At 34.5% G+C, this 18,761-nt stretch overlaps 1 protein-coding gene across 1 annotated transcript in view; it reads right to left on the reverse strand.

Annotated features, from left to right (window-relative positions):
- LOC118192763 (uncharacterized) overlaps positions 1 to 18,325 on the reverse strand; it is a 475,278-nt gene extending 456,953 nt beyond the window's left edge. Inside the window, exon 1 of the mRNA XM_085826561.1 lies at positions 18,066 to 18,325. Within this exon, the coding sequence (XP_085682687.1) occupies positions 18,066 to 18,105 (40 nt within the window). The 5' untranslated portion in view covers positions 18,106 to 18,325. The remainder of the gene's footprint in view (positions 1 to 18,065) is intronic.
- Between the last annotated feature and the right edge of the window lie 436 nt (positions 18,326 to 18,761).

Consider the following 18,761-nt stretch of genomic DNA (forward strand, 5'->3'; position numbering starts at 1 on the left):
ATCCGGCCCACAGGAGTTTTCCATGAAAACTGGGAAAAAGCTTTCCCTTTCACAGGGGTGCAATGCGTTTGCTTCCTGTGGTACGCCCTGGGCAAAACTAAAGAGATGGCTAAACGATGATGAAACTGCCAAATGACCGATGGATGTTGGCCATTCCCAATGAACGCACTTAATTGTAAGTGTCCAGCCATTTGGAATAACATGCTTTACTGAAATCACAAAACTAAGTAATATAGTATCAGTTTGATTTAACTTACGTTTTACAAAAACCCCAAAAAATAAATGATGTAATAGCCTAGCCTGAATTTCAGTATGAATTGTTTTTATGTCATGCTACGAATGATTGCATTCTATGAAACAGTTATTTAATTAGAATATTATGTAAGTATATTCAAGTCAAATTGAACACAGATAAGCTAATATTTTATTGCAAAAGGAATTTCGAGGCGGTCATACGCAAGTTATTTCATATTTCCTATATCACGTACACTTTACAAAGTTCTACAAAATGACATTTTCTTGTTTAAAATATATGAAGCTGCTCTAATCGAATATATGTCGATATAGCAATGAAAGCTGATTACCATATAGTCTTTTAAAATGTCGCTGAATTCCGCGTGTATTTGCAAGTCAGATTTCGCAAATTTGATTTTAACAATGTTTGATTTGCCAAATCTGATGTAATGATGTCGATTCACTTCCTGTCCTTTTAAACAAAGGGCAAATTTCATTACAGTTCTTTTTGACCTAGCGACCTTTTTATATTTTTAGTTCTTTTTGGATTAGTGACCCTTTTATTATTTATTATTTTTAGTTCTTTCTTTCTTTATTTTTTGTAACCCAAGTGCAAGACTTTAGCGGGGCAGACTTTAAATTTTCTTATTTAATTAGTTGTTTGCTACAGCAAAGAACTTGATAGTTATCAGGTTTAGATTTAGGCTTATTTGATTATGGCAAAGCACACGATAGTCATCTGAATATGGGAAGGGATGTCTTCGGGGAGGACTTTCTAAACGAATATGGCCCGTATCTAAGATACACCTGGGAAAACCACGAAAATGCCCATGCAGCTCTTACCAAGGAATTCGAACCCTAGTCGAACTACCAATGTTCAGCAACTTTACTCCTCGGCAGTTGCTGGGTACTATTTGCTTTAACTCATTGAGGGGCAGGAAAAGGCAATTAACTTTTTCATCAAAACTCTTGTTTTATTTACTATATCAGGTTTTTGAGGCAATTACACATATTTTGTCCAAGACGCGTGATAAAAAATGACCATTTCTAGTGGTTAATGTCAGTGACCACGGCCCACAAAACACATCCCTACAAATCAGTCTCTATGGTACTTATAGAAACATTTTTTCTTTTTCAAGCAGAGTGCAACTTTGCATGTGCTGCATTCCCACACTGTTCTTACAGGCGTTTTCTTGATGCTGCAGAGTGCACATCTTCGTGATGTTGTCTTGGATGGCTGATGCTTATTTTCTTGAAGATGAATTGCTGCATCAACTATGCTTATGTTTCTTGATTGGAATATGCTACAAGGGAGTAATGAGCTCTAGTGAGCTACAAGGGAACTTCAGAAATGGTCAGTCTTGAAAACCACTCACACGAGTCAGTAAGACGTTCAGTAGAAAAGGTGGTTACTGCAAGTAACCACCGCCCTTCAAAGAGTTAAGAGGAATGCGTTCTGAGAGCTTGTTTTAAGGAAAACGTTCGGCATTCAAGTTGCATAAAATGCTAAATCTGCTACGATCAGCATGTTTAGTCGCCAACGGAATTCCAGAATGAACGAATTCTGGAGTAAATTATCTATGTTCAGTAACTGTAACCTTTTGTTTGATTGTGAACCTCGCATATCTCAGAACCTGACTATTATATATATCGCATATAACAGAATTTAACATATTTTAAGCATAAAAAAATCTGTGAAAATCTGTAATGTAAATAATATTTTTGTACACTGTAAAGAATATCTTCATTATTTAAAAGTGTAAAATCTTACAGTTTCACTATGGAACATTGGATCAACCAAATTTTTGTAATGAAAATTCAGAAATGCATTTGTGTTAATTTTTTTTTTTTTTTTTTTTTTTTTTGTAACTTAAAATTTTCGTTTATTTTATTTATCGCATACAGAATTTAAGTCTTGTATTAAGTAATATTAGCACCTACTTTAAAATGTTTACATCAATTTTAAAATGTATGGTTATGCTTGTCAGTACATGGATTTATAAGGTTTGCGGTAATTCAGTGCAAGAAAATTCAAGAACAACTGGTTTTAAAAAGCAAAATTCTGTATTGGCTTTTTTTAAAATTTTATTTTAAACATGAATGGAAAGTGCAAGAGAAAAATTTGAAATATGGTAACTGGGGACAATTAACAGTACTTCAGAATTTTATTAATAGTTAATATATAAATAAAATTTTACAACACTCACACATACTAAGCGTATAAAATAGATAATTTATTTTCGTATATTTATTATATTAGTAATCAAATGAGTGAAAATGTAAAATTTTTTCTCGGTCCTAATCATCTAATTATAAAAATGCACCCAAGCTAAAAAAATACTAAAGAACTACAGTACTTCACAAAAGGAACTGGAAATTTTACTTTTTGAAATGAATTTCAAAGTTTTTAAATATATAAAACTGTGATTGCAAAGAATGCGCCAACCAGCGGCCGAGCGGTAAAATCGGTGAACACTGGTAGTTCGGTCCGAGGTTCGAATAAGTGCTGGCTGCATGGGTGCTTTCGTGGTTTTCCCCATGTGTAACATATATACGAGTCAGCTTTTCTTAGAAATCCCTCCACGAAGGCATATATCACCTTAGGCAGATAGCTCTCGAGGTTTTACCGTTGTCACATAAACCAACCAATCTTTGAAGGATGCCTTTATCTAGTATTTTTTTTGCGCTCAAATTTTTTTTTTTTTTTTTTTTAAGTAAAACTTTCAGATTAAAAGAAGTAAATTCTTTTCTATAGGGCAGGGAAATCACAACAAAAGTCATCGGACACTATTTAGACTACAAATGAAGACAGCTAGTAAAGCTAACATACATAAAATATGCTAGTTTATGACATTGTTTTGCATCGGACAAGGAGGTTTTATCTAAAAAATATTTCGTTTTGATTCTTTCGAATGAAGTTTCGTTAGAATTTGGCATAAATATTAAGCTTATACAAGAGAGTGTGCTATGTAAATTTTCAGCAGACGTTCTTTAAAGACGTGAAACACTTATTAACCCACAGACTATTAAAATTATAATCTACTGTGGTCGACATATTGGCTGGAGATTAAGAAATCAATTCTACTCCAGTGAAAGAATAGTTAACATCCTTATTTCTGAAAACTCTGTAACAGTTCTGAGTACTAAAAGAAACTAATTTACTATCTATGGTTAGGATGATAAATTTTCAACATGGAGCAGCCCAAAGAATTTCAGAAGCAGACAGGATATTCGAATGGGCTATAATAAATGGTGGCAGCGGTTCAGATGAGAAAATCCATGCAGAAATTACAGACCGTCAGGCTCTAAAATTTCATCTCAAGATTGTGAGACAGTCATTGTCCGGATATCAATAGTGTTTTGCAGATATTACAGACCGTCAGGTTCTGAAGTGCAGCACGAAAAGTTACGAACATCAGTTCGAAAAAGTGATTACAGCTCTTCGAAGCGACGAGATCAGAAAATCGATGCAGAAATTACAGACCGTCAGGCTCTAAAAATTCATCTCAAGATTGTGGGACAGTCATCGTCCGAATATCAACAGTGTTTTGCAGATATTACAGACCGTCAGGTTCTGAAGTGCAACACGAAAAGTTACGAACATCAGTTCGAAAAAGTGATTACAGGTCTCCGAAGCGGGGAGATAAGAAAATCCATGCAGAGATTGCAGACCGTCTGAGTCTGAAATTCATCTCGAGTTTGTAGGACAGCCATTGTCCGAACATCATCAAGTGTTTGCAGATAGTACAGACCACCAGGCTCTGAAGTGCAGCACGAATTTACGAACATCCGTTCGAAAAGGGATTTACAGCTCTTCGAAGTGGGGAATAGAATCCGCGAAGAAGTTACGGACATTAGTCCAGAAAAAGAGGAATGACAGTCTCCTGAAATAAGCTCATCTTTAAGCGCGGTGATAAAGGTGTTACTTGTGCGATCATCTTTGTGTTCGAGAAAATTTACCGCAGTGAGCGTGTGGGACAATCATTGTCCGAAGATCATCAGATCATTGTGATGTGTAGAGTATTGAAAAAGTGATATGTGGGTGATCAGCCTTGTGATCGAGAAAATTTAGATCATCAGATCTTGTGAGTGTGCGTTATAGGTGCCTGGATCATCAGTGTCCATAAAATCTTAAATTGTGAGAAGCGAAGTTGTGACGGCATCCGGTTTTGCATCGCAACCATTTCAACTCTCCAATCCAGACGGGTAAGTAGCTTGGATTTTTATATTGAGGCAGTAAAGTAATTTAATTTATTTCTGTAAATCAGTATGTAAGTTCACATAATTGTTTTAAGTCAACTTGTTCCTGTAAAGCTTAAAGTAATGTGCTTTTTGGGTTTTATGTTACAATAAGAAAGTATAAAATTTAGAATTTAAACCTGTGTTAATAGATTTTTTTAATATCTGAAATGTTAATGTGTTGTGCTTAAATTAAACTTATATATTGGATTGTGTAAAGGAGTAGAATTACTGTAACTTGAAGGTTTTAATGTTAGATGGAATTCTGACATATCATTTCTAAGACGTTTTGAATGTTATAAATATTAGAATTTCAGTTAAGGTGTGTCAAACTTTTATTTGTGTAAGAACTGAGAATTCTATTGAAGGAGTAAAAGGGGAATGATAAAACCCCCAGTATGTTTCCTTTTAACTGTTGTCCTATTAATGTTAATTACTAGCATATGGATAGGTATTGTGTAATTTATTGTATTTCTGAATGCATATTTTAACATATCTCAAATTTTGAGGAAAGTATATTGTGTGTGTGTGTGATTATGGCAAAGCCTCGAGGGCTATCTGCCTAAGAGGAGGGATGCCTTCGTGGAGGACTTTCTAAGGGAAACTGGCTCGTATACATGTTACACATGGGGAAAACCACGAAAACGCCCATGCAGCCAGCCCGTTCTCGGGATTCGAACCTCGGACCGAACTACCAGTGTTCAGCGACTTTACCGCTCGGCCGCTGGTGGGCGAAAGTATATTGTATTATCATAAGCAAATGTATTTTACGCAACTGAATTTAAAGCTTTTCAGAGGATAATATTATTTGTAGTTTTATACGTCCTCAAGTAGACAACTTTTGTTTTTATTTTTGAATGCATAATGTGCATATTATAGTGTAACCTGTCTTGTTTTGTCTAACATCTGTAAAATAGGTTGTGAAAAAAATTATAAAAGTTTAATTTTTACTCTCTCTTGTGAAAATGATATCTGTTTAAATCAATTGTATGTATCTCTAGTGTGAGGGAGCTAAAATTGTTAGGATCATAATTTTGGTTATATCATGGCATTCTTAGCAAAAGTTAGGAAAGAGGATCTTAAATCCTTGGCTGAAGAGTTAAGGGAAAAAGTTAGCCCTGAACTTAGGATATTGGATTTAAGACAGCTGATTATGGGAAATGAATCCTATGAGGAGGAACTAGTGAAAGGCCTGTTAGAAAATATCACTTCAACGAGGCTTGAGAGAGAAAAAAAGGAGCAGGAGAGAATTAGGAAGGAAGAAGAAGAGAGGCAAGAAAGAATTAGGAGAGAAGAAGAAGAAAGGCAAGAAAGAATTAGAAGAGAAGAAGAAGAAAGGCAGGATACAATTAGAAGAGAAGAAATGGAATTTGAATTATCCAAGTTACGTTTACTAGCCGCTAACGGAAATGACTCTGGAAATGGTGGGAATGAAGAAAATGGACTAAAGAAAAGCCGATACGACCTAAAAAAAATGGTGACAAAATTTGATCCTGAAGAGAACGATATCAGTTTGTATATAGTCATGTTTGAGCGCCAAGCAAAGCGTGCGAATCTTCACCGGTCAGAATGGGTTTCGGTTTTATTGACAATTTTGCAAACTGACATAGTTCAGCTGATTATGCGAGAACCAGAACAGCAGGTTTATGATTACGCTTATATAAAAGGGGTACTGCTTAAAAGGTTTAAACTTAGTCCAGAAAAATTTCGCATCAAATTTGTGCAATCTCAGAAACACCTCCAAACCACTTGGAGAGATTTTGCCTTTGAATGAAGGAATTACTTTGAAGAATGGATTGCAGGTTTGGAAGTTACGGATTTTGAACTTTTAAAGGAGCTCATGATAACGGACCAAATGAAGCGTCGTGTAAATGCCGAAGTGCGGCAACATTTTATTGACGAATGGTCGAAGATAACGACTCCAGAGAAATTAGCGGAAATGCTGGAAGAATATGAAAATGTGTGTGAACCCCGGAAGAAGATCTCTCCTGTTCATAGTTCGGAGTCACAAAGGAGAAATATAAATAATTTAAATTCGAGGGATCCTAAAACGTATCACCAGTCTGGAGGGGACGATAGATATGCCTCTGACAGAAAGGAACATCTCCGGAATCAGGATGAGCGTCAATTTGATATTAGAAGACCAATTAAGTGTTATTCTTGTGGTTCAACCCAACACTTAAGGCCTCAATGTCCGGAAATTAAAAGGGATCTCAAAACTCCGTTTATTGTAAATAGAGTCCAGGAGATTGAAGAAGATTGTTTAGCCCAGTAGGTTGTGACGATACAGCTACTAGCACCCCCGCGGGCACAGGTGCTGAATTATAACTTCCTGTTTGTTCGCGGACGAAATGGACCATACCTGCAAAAAGCAGGACTACAGATAAAAACCCCTGGGAGTTTCCGGACACAAGGAACTAATTATGTTTCTCTTCGCAGATAACAAAACGAGTGAAATCTTTGTGTAAGAGTTCTTCATGTGATTTTGAGGTGACAGGACGCATCTTTTAAGTTCTAAACCACGCCAGTGGTTTCTGTAGAACAATAGTTTTTTTTATTCTGTAACTACAGTAAAAAGGACGCTTTTTTGCGTTCAATCTGCGTTAGCGGATATTGTATGATTTAGGGCTGTAATGATCAGTTTATTTTTATGTTTTAATCAAGAAATCTATTTTAGTTTATCAAATAAATAATTTAAAAGACAACCTGTCTTTCTTTCACCCGACACGGGTGTACTGACGTTACAGGGCAAAGCACGACGCAAAAGCTACCTACATGAGGGTGTGTGTGTGTGTGATTATGGCAAAGCCTCGAGGGCTATCTGCCTAAGGGGAGGGATGCCTTCGTGGAGGACTTTCCAAGGGAAACTGGCTCGTATACACGTTACACATGGGGAAAACCACGAAAACGCCCATGCAGCCACCACGTTCGCGGGATTCGAACCTCGGACCGAACTACCAGTGTTCAGCGACTTTACCGCTCGGCCGCTGGTGGGCCCTACCTACATGAGGGAAGCCTTCTTTAAGAACGTCCTGATGCAGACTGTTTCATATTCACGTTACATATGGGAAAACCCATGAAAATAAATCACGCAGCCAACCGTTTGCCTCGGATCGAACCTGTGTCGAATTCCCAGTATTCACTGGTTTTAACCACTTAGCCATTGGTGAAGCTACAGATGCAGAAATTAAATCTAAGGACAGGATTTTAAAGATTAAACGTTACGATATGGGTATGCACGCTGTCCGTTGAAACTAAAATTTTGTTCTTATTGATGACATAACCGGTATCAATAACAAATATTCTTATATTTTGAAATAAAATTTTAGGTCATTAGTATAAAAAATTAACATGTAAAATAATTAATTTTATTTTGAATGTGTAAAACAGGCCGCTATTTTATATTGCCTTGAAATAATCGAAAAACCTCTTTACTATCTAGCTTTAAAACCTGTTGAAGGAGTTTGAGAAATTGTAAAATTTATAAAATTTAAACAGAAAAGGTCTATAAAAGCATAGTTGGACTTAATGGTACAAGATATTAAAGCGAATTAGGCAAGTATGAAAAAAAGTATATTTTGAATCATTGTCAAAAATGAATTATACATACAAAAAATGAAATTACATATTTAAAAAGTAATAGTAATCAAACAAAACATAATGAAATTTTTGAAAAAGCATCCTTTTTCGAATTTCCTTCCATGAAATAGTGAAAGTCTGGTTTCTTTTGTGCCAAGTTTTTCTCCCCCCTCAAAAGACATGTTGTTAATTTTTTATTACAATATTTGGTTTCTAGGAAAAAATACTTAGTGTAAATAGAAGGTTAAGCAAAGGTAGACTTAAAAAAAAAAAAAAAAAAGAGTTTTAATTTTATAGATTTGTAATTTTTGACATTAATTTCAGAAATTGAAACTCTCAGATCACTTTTGTGAAATATTTCACGGGAAAAAAAATACTGTTTTCAAAATTGTTTGATTGTTATAATTGCAACTGGTAGAAATCCACCTTTGCTTGAAGCTGCTTTTTGCTGAAATTACTTAACATAAAAAAAGCTTTTAATGTTTTATTTAAAATTCATAAATAAATTACATAAAGGTTTAATGTTTTCTCTTGCCCTAACTACCTATTTTAGTTTTAGCATGGTTTCAAATCTTTTTGAAAATGAGCTCTTATATAATTTTAGTAAAATTTCTTAAAAGACTGAAAAACTGAAACCTCCTTTATGCTTTCCGTCTTTTACATTTTCCATCTTTTATTAAACTTTTAAGCTTTAATTTTTAATCTTTTATGACTAACGTTTCCTTTACGCTTTTAGTCTTTTAGGCTCAAAAGAAATTCTCAGAATTTCTTTTTTATGAACAAACAGTTTTCATTTTTAAAGTAAATTACTGTTTATATGTTTTTAATGTATAAATTCCGTCTGATTTTAGTAAAATTTCTTTACGTTTTACATGGCAGTGCATTCAAGTGGGAATACACGCAAAAGTAATTTAAATTATTATTTTTCATATTTTAAGAAATAATTTATCATTCGAATTCCTATCAGAGTGGATTTTCTAATTTTCTTCAGAGAAAAAATAAAATGCAGTGACTACAAAATTGAAAATGAAATTCACTATGGACAAAATGCAATGTGTACCAACATTACATATAAAATAAAGAAATTTTGATAAACGCATAAATTTTCAGTTATTTTCACAATATTTATATAAGAAATTATCGCATCCCTCTGTGTATGCTCTCGTGATGTAAGTGGTAGCACATCCAACTAGTAGCAGGAACATCTGTGGCTCGAATCTCCGTGAGGGTGTAGTTTTCTGTATTCTTGCTTCGGGAAAAAAACTTATATTTATATAACTGCATAAAAGTAAATAATAATAATAATTTAAATGTGATTACGGGAGAACTTTTAAAAGTGTTTACTCATGTTTTAATGTATTTTCGATAAGAAACAGCACTGAGAAAAACAGAAAATTCGTTTACACATTGCTAAAAAACAAGAAAAATATCTTCATAAGATTGAAAATGTTGTAAGAGGAAGTGATTCATGTATCTAGAATAAGAAATTAACCAGACTGATTGAAAATAAAGATTCTTCCTCATAACAGATTTTCTTTAACTAAATGGTAAAGCACTCGAGGGCTACCTACCTAAAAGAAAGGATACCTTCGGGAAAGACTGTATAAGGAAAAATGACTCAGTTACACTCAGGAAAAGCAACTAAACATTCACGTGGCCAGCCCAGTAGCCGAGATTTGAACTCAGACAGAATTACCACTATTCAACAGTCATTTTTCATTGGTGCGTTGTTGTTGTTACCTATGCTCACTTGTCTCACATTAACATGAGCCCAAGTCAACAAAATAACTCGTGGCAAGAAGCGCTAGTTTACGCCTGTCGTTGGCAACAGCATTCAGTACCTTACAGGTGACAGTGCTCAGCTTCGGCCCCAATTTTGATAGAGAGCATCCAGAGGGATGGGTCCGAGAGTCTAACACCCCTCTCTCCTTCCACCAAACCATAGGAAAGGACTTTTGGCTCGCCGCATATTTAGAGTGCTGCCACGCCCTAACGACACTATACATTTACAAACATCCATGCCTTCTCCGAGACTCGAACCCGGGCCCTTCGGCACGGCAGTCAGCGACGCTAAACACCATACCGGTTGGGCGGCTCATTGGTAGGTAAATAGCCCTTACATCCCTTGCGGACATCAAATAAACCTAAAGCCTTTTCCACTGGACTGCGACTGAGTTCGTGGATGTAGTTATGAAATGGAAAAGTGAGATAAGCAATTCTTTTAGATCAAGAATTCATTCTGCGAAATTTTTCTGAAGAATTCCCCGGGTCATAAGCAGGAATATTTGAGCAAGGATCTGACTGAAAATCGTTTAACCCTTTGACTACGAATTAAAAAAATTACTCCGTTTCCTATCCAAGTGAATAAATTATGTCATAAATAAGGTATTAGCATTTGGGATTTTTTTGACAAACGGTTTTAAAACCAAAGGCCGGGACAACCCATATTTGTTCTTTTCTCTATGTTCATGTGTGCATAACGAGAACAGCGGCGACTTGATTTTGCAACAATTGGAAGATGATCCCCGAACATTCAAGAGATTCTAAGTAGTACTTTCTTAACTTTTAATAAGACATATATCCCGTTAGTAGTCAAAAGGTTAAGTATGATAATCAAAAATAGAAACAATTACATCGTTAGCTAACGAAACAGAAGCAGAGAATTCATAGGATGTTGAGACACACTTAACAAAGGCGTAGAACTCCTGGTATCAAATAATCTTCAGTCGCAAATTAAATTTAATACTTTTGGGTAGAGATTGACACCGTGTTGCTTGAAGGTAACACATTTCAACTATTAATCCAAGGATTAGAACTTCAGCAGGTTTGGGGTTTATTTGGATACAGCAAAGCACATCGTGGCTATTTGCTTAGTGGAGGATTTTCTGAAAAAATGTGCTCCTATTTACATTACAGATGTAGAAAACAATATAAACGGCCATGCAACCAGCTGACTACTAGGTTTCGAACCCAGGACGAACTATCAGTGATCTGTAGTCTTATCTCCTTGGCCACTAGGGAGTCTAAGTCCACAGGATAATCCATAATGATGGAGGACCTGTGGAATCAAATTATCAAGAAGAGTTTGTATTCATCGCTTACGTCACAGACCATACTGTTTATATTCAGATATACTAAAAATGAAGTCATAGGAAGTGATTCACAAAACGTTATAGTTACGCTCTGTAAAATGAAACAAATGCTTGCTTTTAGTTGGAATTAAAAATTTCTTGAAATTTGCATTCATCTAGCAAATTTTTTGTTGTATTCTCAGTTCCTGGAGTTATGTATTATTAACAGTTTTTTATCAAGATTTCGTTTAGAATTATCGGCATGGAAACCACAGAAAAATATTCGAATTCAGAATAATAACTTGAAACGCAAAAATTATTAACCAAATAGAAATACAACTGAACATTGCGAGTCAACAAAGTTTTAAAATCAATTATTTTTCAAAAAATTTCAGCAAATATGCCAAACGGATAGCTCTGTCATGTCAGTTTGTTTTTCCTAAAATATTGTCTCCTTACGAACAAATACATTTACTCTTTTACTTTGATCAAGTTAATGTCTGGAGTTACGAGCTCGAAAACTGAGCAAAGAACAGCACTAAAACTTTGCTGCAAAACGTGTAAAATAGCAACAGAGACATCTGAAATGCTACCGCAAATCATGCGGATAGCCAAACATTAGCTAAATCCAAAGTTTTTCCATTGGTATGCACGATTTCGTGATGGACGCGATGATGATAATTATGCACCTAGGAGTTCCGCTGTTCGCAGTCTTGAACATGATAACATCGTTTTTTAATGTGATTTATGTGATTACGCCAAAGGCTCGAGGGGTATCTTCGTAAGGGAAGAAATGCCTACGTGGAGGATTTCCTAAGGGCAGCTGGCTCGTATACACGCAGGAAATTTATTAACAAATGTTCGACACTTGAAATTTTCACCTAGTCTCTTCGCATAATAAATGATGCGTTTAATAACAGTAAATATGTTGCTATAAAATTTTAGTGATTTTCTACTGCACTAAAATGGGCCATCATACAATTCCATTTTTTTATCAAGCAGTTTCTAGCACGGAAAAGTGTTCCAACCATTCTTTCCCTATTCGCTCAAACTACTTTTCTTCCCTAAAATAAAGTCTTACTGCAAGGATCAATATTTTAATAGCATTGAAGCGATTCAGAAAACCATAACCGAAGATTTATGCGATATTCTAAAAGATGAACTCTGCGAAGGTTCCTTAGTTGAATATGGCAACGCACATGCGAGCTATCTAAGTGAGGATCTAAGTATCACGGAGAACTTTCTAAAGGAAAATAGTTCGCATCTACGTTAAACATTTAAAAAAGCACGAAAACGTGAACACGTCAATGCAGACAACCGCTCGATTCAAACCCGAATCTAGTTACCAGCGGCCTTAACCACTCGGTCGTTGACGAGCCGAATTTTTCGAAGAAAGCAAGCGCATGGAGTGCGAAGGAATCTGTTGCATGAATGCCGCCAAGCGCTATATGGAGATACAAGAATTTTATGCTGAAGGTTAAAAAGTTCTAAAATTTTGTAGACAGACTCTGCATTTTTATCATTAGTGATATTAGAAATACTGATACTTACTTTTTAACCCATCGACCTTGACATTGTCGCCAAGCAGGGCGATTTAACGCCAATTATGGATAAGCGTGACTTAACAGTACATCTGCGCTTTCATTTAAAGTAACTCCGATTGATTCTCGAAAAGCCACTTTTTGTTTTTATGAAAAAAAAAAAAAAAAAATATGCAAATGAACTGTTATTGCTATATTTTTCTTCCTTTTAAAAAACGGCTGGAATAAATTTGAGACCTGCCTTGTACAGAATAGTAAGGAATGTATTATATTAAAATTTATTTGTTCCTACCTTAAAAAAGTGTGTATTGATGACACGATATTCTCATCTGAATTTTGCCTACAAAGTAATAGACTAGAAAAATTACCTGCCGGAAATTTGTACTCACAGTATTTTAAACAGAACTTCCGGTAAAATCCGATATCTTAACAAAGAAATCGACAAAAGGCCTTTCCACTAAGGACTGAAACGAAGCAAGTCGAACACTGATTGATTATTAAATAAAGAGGCATTAGTTCTTTCAAAATTCATAACAACGATTAGTGCAACTTTGGCGAGGTCACCGCAAGATTTTGTAGTTCAATGGTAACCAACTTTGACGGTAGACGGAGTAATACTTAAATACTGAAATATTTTAAGACGTAATGATAGATCTATCGACAAAAATATATGCTTTATCTTCGTAGCGTTATGACTGCATAACCATTTCCTAGATGATATTTCAAATTACATATTACAATAAAAGGCTTACAACGCGCTAAAGCATACAGGAAAATATACAGGAATTACTAAGGCACGTATATTATGATGAGAAGATAGCAATATTATTAGATTTTAACGTTCTCCGATGAAATATTTTTTTCACCTGGCTATTTTACATCTCCCAGTAAGAAAGATACTTCACTTTCATCAACCACTTTGGCTAAAGTTACGGAAAAAAAAAAGAACAATTAGTTTTATTCTAAAAAATTATACATACTTTATTATAAAAAATTACATGCATATTTAAGTTTCAACTATATATTTATCTCAAACAATTAGTAAACCTATTTAGAAACGATTCAAACCACTATTCCTTTATCGATTTTGCTGCAAAGTAATGCATTTCCTCAAAACTTTCATATCTGTTTCTTCTGTTATAGGAAAATTCCACAAGCACGAATTTTAAAATCGTGTTTAAGCAAAAAGTAATCATAATTTTTCTATAAAATCCGTTGGAATTTGAAATACAACAAAAAGAACGCATATGAAAATGGCAATGTTGGAAACTGAATAATTTTCATGCATTTGGTTGTTTGAATAATCGTTATACGCGGTTAACAGTGTTTGAAGTTTTCTGAAACTTCAGCGACTTCGACTAAGGTGGTTACGATAATGCGTTAAGTACAGTTATTGTTTCTATATTATCACTTTATACTAAATCTATGCTACTGTCTTTCTCATTTACGTAAATCTTATCTTCACCCTTTCTAATTTCTAGCTATTTAGTCTTTCTCTTATATAATAAATACTGGACATTAAAGTATCCCATATTTCTTTTAATTTATTTTTATAACTTAAATCACTTGTTTCTCATACATTTTTGTATCACCACACTTTATCCAAGTTGACGTTTTTGTACAAACTCCTATTCTTTCTTACTATATACACATATACATATATTAATTAAGATTACATTTTTCATTAAAATATTATTATGATTATTAAACAAAGATTAAATTTATTTATTTACATATTTTAGTCGCAAAATGTTTTTATTTCTTGATAATAAAAAATATTTATGTATATTATTATATAGTGCTAAAATAATAATAATACAGTAATTCTTAAATATTTAAATATATTTAAATATATTTAATATATTTAAATATTTAATCAGTGGGATGGCTGAACGTTTTGGAAAAGTAGCAGCTTATTAATACTAGGATTAATATTTGTTGATAGAGCCGACCAGACGGTATAGTGGTTAGGGAAGTCACCGAGGGGTTCGAATCCCGGAGAAGCCATGGTTGTAACTGTCCGTCCCTTCATAGGAGGCGATGGTGGCCCGCCTATTAGGTGCCCTATTAGGAGGGCATTATTTAGGAGTAAAAATGTAAAGTATCTTTCTGCATGCAATGAGAGATACTTACATAATATCAGAGCCACCTTAGTTGAAGTCGCCAAACTCTAGCAACCATGCTCATAACAATACTTTAAGTAATCATATTCGTTATTAACCCTCTGAGCGGCGCAGGATTTTAGATCCATCACGAAGACTGGTATTTAAAATGCATTTATTAATTACTTATTTTAGTCTGTATTTTCATAAACTTACAATCATTAAGAAAGTAAGAAATGATATTTGCATTATTAAAGAAAGTAAGAAAGCAAAATTTCTTAAATTATAAGCTAATATTAGCCAAGTAGCAAAACTTCTGCCGACCAGATAAAGCCGGTCATAACGCTCAGAGGGTTTTAAATTACAATCCGAAAGTTCACAGAATGACCTTTTCATTTGTAAAAAAACGCGAAATTGTCCCAAGGTGGTTGCGCTAATACTTAAATACTTTCAATGATTTGAAGTTGCTGAATAGATTAGGTACAGTCTTATTACGCAGTTTCTCTGAATTTGATTTTGCTCTTTATTTGGTTGTCTGCATCAAATTTTGAAAATCATTTTTTTATCTTCTTCTACAGACCCGATTTTCTTGAAATTGTTAATTAAGAAAATAAGGGTCTGTAGGAGGTATTTGTGTATTTGCGATAACACTACAATGCACATCAGAAATGTTTTCAAAGTGTGGCGTATATTTTGTTTTCAGTTACGTTTTTTGTCTTCTTTCGTATCTTTATTAAATGGTCAAATAATTTATTTAACCATTAAATAAAGATACGATTATAAATAAGATACATAATTATTTGAAATCGCAGAATTTCAATCTTTACATTATCCGACAATTTGAAAACAACCAAAATTTGAAAACTCCAAATAATGGGTTTGGAAAACTTGTAAATAATGTTTTTTTGTGTTTTCATACATATATATATATTTTATATATTTTCTTTTCTCAGTTATCGTTCGTTGCCACTGAGTCATTTTAAATCAAAAAATTTAATTGTTTATTGTTAGCAGCTCCATGGTTGTAAGTGATAATGAAATCGCATTTCAGAAGCAATAAAAATTTAAATGAACTGAATATAGATTTATTCATTGAGTAGAATGGAAGGCCTTGGAATAAAGATGACGTCATGTGTTTTACATTGCTTCACTGATTAGAAAGGATATTCCTATTGTTCAAAGACAAATGTTTTATTTCTTCATTACTTTTCCGAATTTTATAGACTGAAACAGATAAAACAAAATATGCAAAATATATATTAGATTAAAATTTTAATTAAATGCCCTTTAAAAAAGAAAAAAATAGTTATCTTAAAATTCTTTTCCATATGTAAAAAAATAATATCATGGATCTTCTATTTGCGAAACTTAATAAACATTAACATAAATTAAAAGAACAGATGAGAGGGTACAAATTCGATATATATAAGAATGATTATATTCACTAAGTTTTTCTTCCATAATTTTGATTTAAAATTATTGCCACAGCTTCACGATTATATTTTTGGTCACATATTACCAAGAATATTATGATGGTAAAATTGTGTTTTCTTTAACTTTTTTATGCATTTTCTTAAAATTAGGTAATTTTAAAAAAAATCATTTTATTTCATTATAATTCTGTTGTTAGGTGTAATCTTACTGCCAATATTTCTGGTTCATTGAAATCTTATGCCCCTTGCCCATTCCTTGATACTTAGTACTCTGAGCCCCTTGCCCACCCTCTTCTTTATAACTCAGACCTCTGCCTCCAAAGGGATGGTTGCCCAATTATTATTAACAAATTTTGAATTAAGCAAAAGAAATACCGTATTTCAGTAATTCATGCAAAGGAATTATTTTATTTTAGTTATATTAGAAATTATATTTTTATCTCTAATCTACAGCGCATGTAAGATAGAGATAAGAAAAAACAAAATTACATAATTGACCGACTGCCAATGTTGTTGTTTCATTGAAACACAAAACTCCTTGAAACACTTACCCGCACATTCATAATTTAGACCCTCCCCCAAAGAGGACAATTTGTCAATTATTATCGAGAGCCATTGACTTAATGAATAGAAATACCATCTTTTAGGCATGATTGTTAAATAGAATAGAAACAGGAAGAGACAGAAGAAAACAAAAAAGATCACATGATCACCCGAAACGTAGCTTAAGTAATTTATTAAGGTCAAATCACAGCTACTATGGACGTACTGCTCAAGAAATACACTCAAAACGGAAGCAAGTAAAATGTTTGGATCGCTCTGAAACTTTGAACTAGAGTATATATCGTATATTGCTAGAGATAAGAAATTTTAAAAAAGAAAGTTTCGGTTATGTGAATATAGCAAAGCATACTAGGTCTATCTGCCGAGATAGAGGGACGCACCTTTGTAAACAAAAGTATTGTAGTCACGTTTTACAAGAAAAAAAAAACCGATAAAGCCAACAATGCAGACAGTACGATCGCCTAGGATGGAACTTGAGTCGATCTATCAGCATTCAGTGGTTTTAACCACTAGACCGCTGGTGGGAACTTTAAAGGAACAAGCAAATCGTTAAAACTCCCCTGGTAGGGAAGAAAGTTTGTCTATAAATTAGTATTAACGAAATAACGAATTTCGATTAATTTTTCAAAATAAGTTCAAGCATGTTGTTCCTGCTAATATTATCAGTCTGAAACATGAAAGTCAATGGGCGCTGAATGTAATTATGATACTGTAAATAACTGCACTGTTGCGGAAATCGTATCAATTTGCTTGCGACTGCAGCCAGCTCACAAATGTGATCGTTGATGTCTGAAGTAACAACAGGAATTTTTTATAGCACAACTCTGATGTAGAAAGCGTATGCACTTTCGAACGCAAGTTTAACTGCATACGACATTAGGAAAATCCCATTGCGTACTCCTAATAAAGTCTTATCCAACGTATGAAAATGTGGGCGGGCTTTTCTAGCTGTCGTTGGAGAAAAATTTCAGTAATTTAGAAGTTGCTGCTCTGAAATAAACCGCAGTGGTAAAGTAAGTGATAGTTTGTTATTTGCAATGCACAGTGATTTTAAACTCTCAACGTGTTCTTAACAACAATATCTGAAACCCAACGGAACCTATCCCTTTTTCGTAACAAAGACTTATTTCCAAAATTCCTGGGAGGAAAAAAGGGAGTTGAACATATTCCTTGCAAAAGGCAAGGCGTGTCTGTAATTATCAGCAAAAAATAAGAAAAGAATAAAAAAATAGGAAACGAAAGGGAAGGGGAAAAAAAAAAGAAGGTAAAAATTGTTGAATAAAAAAAAAATATCCCACTCACTTTTGAGAGCGCGTGGTTTAGCCTGTTTTCTTCTCGACATGTCACTTCGACGGAATAAATACGACAAAGTAGCTCGATGATGTCGACCGGCCAGCGAAGGTGGCGGCGGCGACGACGGATTATCGAGCAGCGGCCGGCGGAGACGCTCTCGCCTTCGCCGGTGCTGGTGAGACAGAGTAGACTTGCCAGTGAGGATGGAATCTCCTCGAGGATTTGCATCCAACAGAGGCCGCGTTTCCCGGCGGTTCTACCCGGCGCGCTCGCTTCTTGCGCACCCCCTTCCCTACCACCTCAAGGGGTTCGCTCGCGCAGTTGCGCACATGTAATTCAACTCTTCAGTTCACCCCCACTACCACCTTTATAAAAACGTTTTATCTTCCTTTCTCGGAAAAAGCAGAAAATAAGAAAATCAAGTGGTATGGAATGTGTAACATCGGATAACATCTTTTGTTTACAGTGGACGATGTGGTCCAACATAGCTTTTTCGCTCTTTTTTTTTCTGCGTGACGTCATATGAGATATGGCGTCACAGATCACACGCTACGCTATTGGACATTAGCCACAGGTGTATCGTGGTTGTTGTTATTGCTGTTCTTAGGTAACCGACATAATTGGAGCACTTTGTTTCAACTTTTTGCTGTTTTGGGGGTGATTATTTCCAATTTCATGTAAAGGAATCAATGAATTACCATTATT

The sequence above is a fragment of the Stegodyphus dumicola genome, chromosome 1 (genome assembly GCF_044657685.1).
Source record: "Stegodyphus dumicola isolate Sdum_Otavi_A_Nest chromosome 1, ASM4465768v1".
Taxonomy (NCBI): domain Eukaryota; kingdom Metazoa; phylum Arthropoda; class Arachnida; order Araneae; family Eresidae; genus Stegodyphus; species Stegodyphus dumicola.